Source organism: Rutilus rutilus (assembly GCF_951802725.1).
Source record: "Rutilus rutilus genome assembly, chromosome: 19".
Taxonomy (NCBI): Eukaryota; Metazoa; Chordata; class Actinopteri; order Cypriniformes; family Leuciscidae; genus Rutilus; species Rutilus rutilus.
In genome coordinates, this window is record NC_140232.1 from 21,058,398 (window position 1) to 21,069,007 (window position 10,610).

At 37.5% G+C, this 10,610-nt stretch overlaps 1 protein-coding gene across 2 annotated transcripts; it reads left to right on the forward strand.

Moving 5' to 3' along the window:
• The first annotated feature begins 495 nt into the window (after positions 1-495).
• zmynd12 (zinc finger, MYND-type containing 12) lies at positions 496-10,610 on the forward strand. Of its 2 annotated transcripts, XM_084390393.1 has the most exons (8): positions 496-725; positions 3,431-3,572; positions 3,668-3,839; positions 5,545-5,714; positions 5,945-6,067; positions 6,151-6,232; positions 9,267-9,412; positions 10,006-10,610. In XM_084390393.1, the coding sequence occupies exons 1-8, from the start codon at positions 613-615 to the stop codon at positions 10,117-10,119; spliced, it is 1,062 nt and encodes a 353-aa protein (XP_084246519.1). In that variant the 5' UTR covers positions 496-612; the 3' UTR covers positions 10,120-10,610. The 2 variants fall into 2 exon arrangements, with proteins under 2 accessions (XP_084246519.1, XP_084246518.1); XM_084390392.1 differs by lacking the exon at positions 10,006-10,610 and having other exon boundaries at positions 9,267-9,679.

The following is a 10,610-nucleotide window of genomic DNA, read 5'->3' on the forward strand; positions in this document are numbered from 1 at the left end:
TTGCTTGTATTATTTACATTTGTGAGTCCCTTCTGATAAAAAGCTGGAGGACATAAATAAATAGTGAACAACAAAATCGCTGCTTTACATTTAATATAAACCTTGTAGTATGCTATATAAAACATTTGACAATTATCCCTAGTCTAGGAGGAAAAATACACTACAGTTAGGACTAGGAGACATAATTTCACCACCAGATGGCGATAAACTTGTAGATCACGTTTTAACGTTACCTGTATTTCGAGACAAAAGGGTTATGCAAAAGAAGCGTTTTGTTTAAATAAGAAAGTACGTAATATATATTTGGAAACGCAATAACAACGCTATTGTTATACACTATAAATAGTGTATAAAATATATAAAACAAAAATCGCTGGGGCAGTTAAATCCTCGTCGGTTAAGTTGAGGTCGTCTCCATGGGAACCAATTTGTAAAACTCAACTTATTCAGACACAAAGCAAGAAATATTGCGTGAGCTGATTTGTAATGGGAAAACTGTTGAAACGGGTTGTGGTAAGAACGAAGAATTAAAGCTTGTTTTTGTTTTGTTTTATATTTAAGCACGTTTTGCAGGTTGAGAGTTTTAGTAGAGATTTGTAGCCTACATTTGGGATGTCGTTCACTATAAACCCTCTAGCAAATCCCAAAGGAGTGAAAAAGCTATGCGAACTTTGCCAGAAACCTGCTCAACTGAAGTGCACACAATGCCTGGTCACATTTTACTGGTGAGTCTGGAGCCTTCGGGTTATTCAATGACGTGTTTTGTCTTTATAATACAACACCTTATACTGGTAAAGAATACGCCATGGTGTAATTGCGTGTAAAGACAGCAGGTGGCATTATAGGCACACATGTTACGCACGCATTCTTCTTGGCCGTGTTACTGCAGAGATGGAAAGGTTGAACGAGTTCAAACAGCTGGAGGAGAAATTATGTGCAGAGGGAAGAGAATAGCCAGCCATGCGTGCTTAAAACCAACCAGGAAAAAAAAAAAAAGAAAGAAATATGACTGGAAAAATATATGTTTTTAGTGTGCATCCGTGGAGTTTTCACTTGCCGTTTTAAAGACACCACGAACCACGACCCATATCTACGGTCTCACAGTGTCAACATGCAAATGAAAATCTAATCTATATTATAATTCGGTCACGTTTTTTTCTTTCTCCAAACAGAATGTTCTCGTATGGGCAGCACTTAAAGCGATAGTTAAAAATGTATCAGGGGCGATTCCTCCGAGGAGGCAAGAGGGGCAGTGTCCTCCTCAACAAACGAGATGAGAGATTAATAATAATAAAAAAAAATATTAATATGCAAATATTACAAAATGTGACGTAAAGGTGCATTCTACTTTCGCTTTTGAATTAGCGCCTTGATTGACAGGCGATCTGACCAATCATAATCCGCCATCCGCCGAATCCGCTATTTTTTTTCCGACAAAGCAGTCAGGAGAATGTTGGAGGATTTTAACTTGAAAAACGGTGTGTATTGACGTCTTATGTTCATTCATGTTTTTTTGATGCTATAAATTAACTAGAAGGAAGAGATGATCTGCTCATGAGCAGCTTTAACTGAGACTCTACAGCAATCTGTCAGACACATTAAAGAGCCACAAAATGGTATTTATTGTTTACTTTTTTTTTTTTACAAATTAAAAAAAATTAAAAAGTTGAGGAACTTGAGGACTTTATTTCATATTAAAAGTAATGTGGTCTGTCCTGTCTGTCAGCGCGTTGTCAGTGTCCTCTCTGCTCCACACTGTATTTTTCACTGCATGAGAACATGGTGGGGCGTGAGAGCGGCGTGGCTTGTCGGACATATCAACAGTAACTAAAGGGGGCGGGTCTTTGCGAACGGTCAATTCTGGGGCGGCATTTGCTTGAATGCTGGGTTCATTATTATTATTGATGAAAAACACAACAAAACAATACAATGACAAAATCGCTTAAATAGGCGTTTTTCCATTTCGATTTGAAACCAAATCTTCCGCCATCCTCTTTTCAATCAAGAGTGAGGCGAAATGAGATGAAATCTGACTCCTGCTTTTATATTTATATACAGACCCTTTCCAAAAAATTAGAATATCATGGAAAAGTTTATTTATTTACATAATTCCATTCAAAACGTTAAATTTCCATAGATTATAGATTCAGGGCCCACAACTTAAACGATTTCAAGTATTTAGTTGTTTATTTGTACATAATTTGGGCTTCCAGCTCATAAAACCCATGAAAACAGGATTTAATTTTTTTTGAATATTACGTGAAATCACACAGTAATTTCACAGTAATACCATGGTCATTGAACCAGGTTTTGGTTATTTTGGCAGTTTGGGCAGGTGCAAATCCTGCTGGAAAATGAAGGAAGCATGAAGTGCTCTGAAAATGTCCTGGTAGACGGCTGCGTTGACTCTGGATTTAATAAAGCACAGTGGACCAAAGTCCTCTTTTCTGATGAGAGCAAATTTTGCATCTCATTTGGAAACCAAGGTCCCAGAGTCTGGAGGAAGAATGGAGAGGCACACAATCCAAGATGCTTGAAGTCCAGTGCGAAGTTTCCACAGTCTGTGTTGGTCATCGGCTGGTGTTGGTCCACTGTGCTGTCCACTCAACGCAGCCGTCTACCAGGACATTTTCAGAGCACTTCATGCTTCCTTCAGCAGACAAGCTTTATGGAGATGCTGACTTCATTTTCCAGCTGGATTTGCACCTGCCCACACTGCCAAAAGAACCAAAACCTGGTTCAATGACCATGGTATCACTGTGTAATTACTGTGTGATTTCATGTAATATTAAAAAAAAATTAAATCCTGTTTTCGTGGGTTTTATGAGCTGGAAGCCCAAATTATGTACAAATAAACAACTAAATACTTGAAATCGTTTAAGTTGTGGTCCCTGAATCTATAATCTATGGAGGTTTAACGTTTTGAATGGAATTATGGAAATAAATTAACTTTTCCATGATATTCAAATTTTTTGGAAAGGGTCTGTATATATAAACCAGTCTGATATAAACTACAGAATGTTTCTGTTGGGGTTAGGTTAACCTATCTGTTTCTAAAAACAATAAAAGTCTCTGGAATGTTCTCATTTAGCTAGCTAAGTAATGTGTGTGTGTCCTGGTAAACCCTACATTATGGGGACAAAAATGTCCCCCACAAAGATGGCAATATCTGAAATCCTTGTCCTTGTGGGGACTTTTTTTTTTTTTTTTGGTCCACATGAGAAAAAACAGCTTATAAATCATACTAAGTGATGTTTTTTGAAAATGTAAAAATGCAGAAAGTTTTCTGTGAGGGATAGGTTTAGGGGTAGGGTTAGTGTAAGGGGATAGAACACACAGTTTGTACAATATAAAAATCATTATGTCTATGGAAAGTCTCCATGAAATATGGAAACCAAACATGTGTGTGTGTGTGCGTGTTTGTGTGTAGTGACCCTGACCACCAGCTGACCGACTGGATCAGTATTCATGAAAAAGTGTGTCCGTTGCTGGTATCTATTCACGCACCTGCACCATTCGGCACACTGCAGTCCGACCAAGACCACCACCACAAAGAAAGAGTGAAGAAACAGGTTCATATGCACTCCAGCACATAAAATGGGGCAAATCGGTTTGTTAACAGGGCAGATGTCTGATAAGTGTGTGTTTTGTATGTTTTCGACACTAGGAGTATCTAATAGAGATTGCTCATTTAGAGGCGCAGAGGTGGGTGTCCAAGAAGAGGTTCCAGGATGTGTTGCCAGCCGCTCTCCTATTCCTGCGCTGGGCCATGCAGGTGTACGGGACCTGTGCTGTTGAACTGGTACCAGCTTATCTACTGCTTGCGCAGGCTAATATAGGTGAGACATGCACAAAACTAACAAAAGACATGTACCTGCAAAAACCAACCCATGGCTGAACTAATTTTAATTCTCTCTAAGGTCCATTAGATAACAAACTTCACAGTTTGCTTAACTTTCTGAACTTCTCTGGAGGCTAACAGCCAATAACTTTCACTTCTGTAAAGAATGGAAACAAGAGTTTGCTAAAAAAACGAGGCTGACATCGAGCCCTATTTACTTCCTGTGGGACGGAAGGGTGGTGCTTGGACATGAACTGAACGGAGAGACGTTTGTTATGTAATTCAGGATGTGGCAGACTAGTCATGCAGATGTGTACTGTCTGAGTGAAAACCTCTTTCACTGAAAGCTCTTTGACATAAGCATATGAAAGACTCATCTTTATGTGACTGGAGATTTGATAGTTGGCATGGGATAATTCTCTGACATAAATTTGCATATTGTGAATATGAATTGGGGCCTTGATCCATTAAATATTGGGACACTGATGACTCAGTTTGCTGTGTCAAGAAATTCCACATCAAAATGCATCTGACATTTATAAACAACATCACAGTGCATCTACTTTATAGCTGTTACAAAAAAAACATATGTGCATTTATTTATTTTTCAGCCAGGCAATAAACAAGGTACAAAATACTTACAATATACTTGCATTTCTACTCATATATCTAATTATTATTATTTTTTACAAAATACTTAGACAGGGGGCATTAAATTCCAATGACTTACATTGTTATAAAAGATTCCTATTTTCTAACAAATGCTTTGAACTTTGTATTCATGACAAAAATGTATAACGGTTTCCACAAAAATATTAAGCAGCACACCTGTTTTCAACATTGCTAATAATAAAAAATGTTTATCGACCACCAAATCATCATATTAGAATGATTTCTGAAGGATCATGTGACATTGAAGACTGGAGTAATGATGCTGAAAATTCAGCTTTGCCATCACAGGAATAAATTACATTTTTAAATATATTTAAATAGGAAAACAGTTATTTTAAATAAATGCAGTCTTAGTGAGCATTGAAGATTTCTGTCAAAAACATCTTATCAACCCAAAAAGGGTAGTGTAAATATTAAAACCTTGAACCAGAACATGCATACATTAACAAATAAATGAATAAATACATTTATTTTTCAAATCAATCTTATAAAACCCCTTAATTCCTGTATAATTATTTGTGCAGGATTGTTTTCTTTCCATGCACATTAGAAATAAAAGATTTTAAAGACAGTAATAAAGCTTTGTCTTCATTTACACTTGCGCTCATCTTCTCACAACTCGAGAGACAGATAACATGACGACAATTCCAGTAAGTGAATATAGTAAGCAGCTGATGCTTCTCACTCACTTTGCCAATGTTGACAGTGAGACAGCCCTAGCAATAGCCAACTCCTTGGGCATGGGCAGTGCACTGTTGAACTAGGGAGCGGATTGAGACACACCCTTGATCATTAGGCTTCTGTCTATACAGATAGACACTTTATATGCTGAGAATCCACACAGTGGACTTTTTGACAACTGAGGAAACCAGGCATAAATCTTTAAAACACTAGATGTCTATTCCAATAGAAACATCAAAGATGGTTGTATTGAGTAGACACAGACAGGCCCTCTAATAGCCAGGCTCACTCCAACTCAAGAGGCATCAAGGACCCTTTGTTCATAGTGTATGTTGTTTGTGTGTGTTTAGGTTTAGGTTCTCTCTCTCAGGCTCATGAGTATCTGTCTAAGGCTGAGTGGACAGTGATGAAAACACCAGGCTGCAGTCACACTGTCCTTCATCAGCTACACAGGACCCTGGGCCGCCTGCACGCTGCCATGGGAAAATACACATCTGCACTCACTCACTTTGCCAATGACGTAAGTCCTAATATGCGTGGAACACTGTGATTGGATTGCATGTACATAATAATGTACCAGTGGTATACTGCCATTAGATATTATTGTTTAATTTGAACTAAAAATCCATATTTCATGTCCAGTTATTTATGTCAGTTATTTGTTTATCTCTTTAAACACCCAAAGTTCATTTTGAGGTACTGACTAACTACATTCATTTTTTAATTTTTATATATTTTTTCTTTGTGCAGGTGTACTATGCCAGTGAGATGTTTGGTTTGGACAGTACTGTGACGTCTGGAGGATATTTCCTGATGGCTGATGTGTTTCTGAAGCAAAACAAGCCTGACGTTGCCCTCTCGCTCTATGCAGAGGTAGACACACACCCACCTCCAGTGAACATTGAGTCATCTGTGTCTGTGAAACGTCTCTCATCGCATTGCGTGCGTGTGTACAGGTGGCGAGTTCATGGCACTCTCACCTGTGTAAGCTGATGGATGATATCAGTCGGAGTGGCACTCAACCAGAAGAACGTTTTGGTAAGTGGCATAAAGACAGTAAACCTACACAAAGACATATCCGTAAAAAGTCTCATCTCTGTGGACAGTAACGGTTTCATTGTTCATCAGATATCAAATGTATATATTCATATTATGAAGGGCCAATTAGGAAATAATTATATAAAAATATGAATCGTGAATATGTAAATGTAAATCCGAATATTTATTTATGATTGTAAATCTGAATATATAGTTATAACTGTAAGTCCTGAAATAATCCTGAATATATAAATGCATATATTTTAGCTCAGGATTGTGGTATTGGACATAATTTTACTCATTCCCAGTTCCCACAAGTTTAATGCTTATAATGTGCTAAATTCCTGCAGACACTTATTAGCATGCCGGTTGTCAATCAGATCTTTATTCAATGCCAAGGCATGGACTCTACAAGACCCTGAAAGTGTCCTGAAGTATTTGGCACCAAGACTTTAGCAGCAGATTCTTCAAGTCCTGTAGGTTGCGAGGTGGAGCCACCATGGATCGAACTTGTTGGTCCAGCATATCCCATAGATGCTCAATTGGATTGAGATCTGGCCATAAATTAAAAAACGGACTCATCGCACCAGGCGACCTTCTTTCACTGCTCCAGGGTCCAGTTCCGATGCTCGTGCCGCACTTTCGACAGTGGTCGGGGGTCATCATAGGCACTCTGATTGGTCTGCGGCTACGTATCCCCATATGCATCAGAGAGCAATGCACTGTGTTATGACACATTCCTCCCATAACCATCATTCAAATTTTGTTTGACTTGTGCCACAGTAGACTTTCTGTTGGCTTGGACCGGATAGGATAGCCTTCGTTGCCCTCGTGCATTGATGAGCCTTGGGTGCCCAACAGCCTCTTGCTGGTTTGTGGTAGTCCCTCCTCGGACCACTGTTGGTAAACTCTCACCACTGCTGACACAAGCCTTGGTGTTTCAGAGATAATTTACCCAGTCAATCAGAAGTCAATCTTAATTCCTGCCCATTTCACCTGCATCCTGCATATACAGTATATATATATATATATATGAGTATATATATATATATCTATATATGAGTATATATACAAATTTATGTTGGGATATGAACTACATTAAATAAATTTACAAAATTATTTTATTTATAATTTTTATATGTATGTATGTATATATATATATATACATACATACATACATACATATAAAAATTATAAATAAAATAATTTTGTAAATTTATTTAATGTAGTTCATATCCTGACATAAATTTGTATATATACTCATCTCTCACGAAATGTCACATCTGAATGGTGCGGATTTAATTATTTATAAGCTTTTATGACAGCCTGTACCATCATGATTGTGTGTGTGTATTGCATGTAGTTTGTATGAGGTCATCTATATATTTAGAGTCATGTCATGAGGTTGTGTCCTAGAGCAAAAGCTACTTTATTCTACTGATGACTAAGATCAAATATGACAGAGCCGCTAGTACGTGCCGCACTCCTGCCCTAGTTCTCTCTCTAAGCCTATTAACCTCAGCTGTGTTTTGGCTAAGTCTTCCAGTGACGTGGCTGGCTTAGCTCTGTGTCCATACTGGCTGGTCACTGGTCAGTACACTTGATCCTTCCTGCTCTCTGGCCTCTTAACGACTGACCTGAGGTCAGTAGACTGGCGCCGGTTCCGCCCTCTGGCCAGCCACATCACATTATAACTTCTGACCTGATGACTCTATAGCAGGAAACAGCTCAGCCGGCCTCGCTCTGCATGTCACATTGGATGTGACTGCACTGAGCAACAACAACAAGCATGACCTGATATCAATCAGGGACACAGACTAGCCAGTTTTATTTTTTATTGTCTCTATAGGGCAGACAGTCTGATCATGTCAGTGGAGCCTTACATCACCGTTCAGTCAATACACTTGTAAATGCAATAGGTATCATCATAATTACTCTTATTTTATTTATAAATGAATACATTTAATAGCCAATCAGTGTATTGTTAATGTATAAAAATACTATTGTTCATTGTGCATTTATGTTTGTTCGGAATACACACAACTTGAAATGTTTAACTAAACCAATGATATAAGCGAATACTTTTCAATTATACATACACATACATTTTTGTTAAAACATTTTTTTTTTAAAGTCTTACCTAGGCTGCTTTTATTTTTTCAAAAATACAGTACAACAGTAATACAATGGAATATCATTACAATTTAAAAATACATTTTCTAGTTTAATTTATTACTGTGATCAAAGCTGAATTTTCAGAATTATTACTCCAGTCTTCAGTGTCACATGATCCTTCAGAAATCATTATAATATGCTGATTTGGGGCTCCAGAAACACTTATTATTATTATCGATGTTGAAAACACTTGTGCTGCTTAATATTTTTGTTGAAAACATGATAACATTTTTTCATTCTTTGATGAATAGAGTTCAAAAGAACATGACTTTTTTAATGTTATGTCTTTACTGTCACTTTTTAGCAATTGCATGCAATCTTGCTGAAAAGTTATTAATTTAAATGCAATAATTAAAAAAAATCTTACTGACCCCGAAGCTTTAGAACGGTAGTGTACATACGCTGACATGAAACATTTTCATGCAATATTTAATTGAAATACACAAAAAATATTTGGAAACAAATTATTCATAGACTAGGTTGTTGGTAGATTTTTGAAATGGCTCAAGGGAGAGCTAGTATTTCTCTTAATGGACCGAGTGATCATGGTTATCAGCCCATTCAGACAATCTCGAAGTAGGAAAATATCGGCTGATTCGTCAGCCCGGCAAACAACGTCAAATGGAAACAACTCTAATGTGTAAGGATCATATTGCTGAATATCTCATAGATTAGAGATTTTTCAACAGAATTCATCATACAATTTCACAGGTATTTCCCTGGGTTACTCACCTCGCAAGATCGAACAGTGGTGAAGCTTTTATTTAATACAGACACTTGAAACAGTTTTCTCAGATACTACACTGACCTGTGACCTTTGTATCTGACATTGAGATTCCTCTTTTGTGTGTTTGTATAGATGAGGCCCAGTGTGTAGAGGCTGATCAGATGTTGAGATGTCTCTTAGAGTTTGAGGAACAGAGTGTGAAACCTCGCCCTGACCAGTCAGTCGTGTTGGCTCATTCTCTGGCTATGCTGTGGTTGCTATGCAACAACTACACCAAGGTAAACAATAAAGATCGACTAATGAAATATTCTATAAAGAAACTACATTTACAATATGCTCCTGAATTCAACACTCACCTCCTCACCACTGCCCTGCATAACCAAATTATAGTAAATAACCAAAACCTCACCCAAACGTCTAAATTATATTGAAAGTGCTGAGATGAAACGTTGGATCTGGATGCATGGGTGTATATGAAGTCATTCTGTGCTGTAAACATGTTTAAGTTCTTGAATTCAGTGCAGATTAACACTAATAACACTAATGACTAAAGCCATGACCCTGCTATTCTGGTTGTAATGGGATTCTCCTTCAGGCTTTCTTCTACTTCCCCTACATTTTAAATCCCTAATTACTAACTAGTTTAACATCCCAGCTCTCATACCCAACTACAAAAAAAAAAAAAAAAAAAACCTTCCCATTTATTAACATTCATCAAACTATGCTAAACTCTCTCAATTAAACAGCTACACTTGTCATACCACCAGATTAAATTGGAAACATTGGTCTATTTATTATAAGTTTGGAAATCAGATTTCCTTTTTTGTTTTTGGTATATACTCCTTTTATGTTTTTGTGTTTGTGTATATAGGCTCTGGAGTATGGGAAGAAAGCTGAGGTGTTGATCCAGGGGTTAAGTGAACAAAACAGACTGAGAGAGTCAATCCATAATCTCATACAACATGCTGAAAAACACTTGGAATGAGATTGCCCGCTAAACCTATACACCACAGACCTCCAAAAAAAAAACAATAAATCAAAACAGACCACAATTTACAGCACAATCAACAGTCAAACAGTGACTTTACACTGTTTTGTGGCATCCTGCTTAACTTCATATTCATTCGTTAATCTGTCATCAATGGATATTGGGAGATAATGATGTACAATTAAGGCGCGGCCACTTTAGTGAAATTTCACTGGCAAAAAGGGTCCATTGTCAATGGTGTACGAAGCACAGCTCACACAGAAGTCACTTTCAAACCTTTCTGCTGGTAAATTTGTGACTAACTCTAACCCGCTGCGAAATCTGCGTTGGGAACACTTTCACAAAACTCCCAAGCGCATGGATTCCTATTGTATTGATTGGATTTTGCCTGCAAAAGTTTGAAATGTGACTGCACCTTTAGTGACAATAGCAAAAGTTCGATGGAAAAGGTCTGTCAACTGTGATGTGAGATAAAGACAAGCTGACAC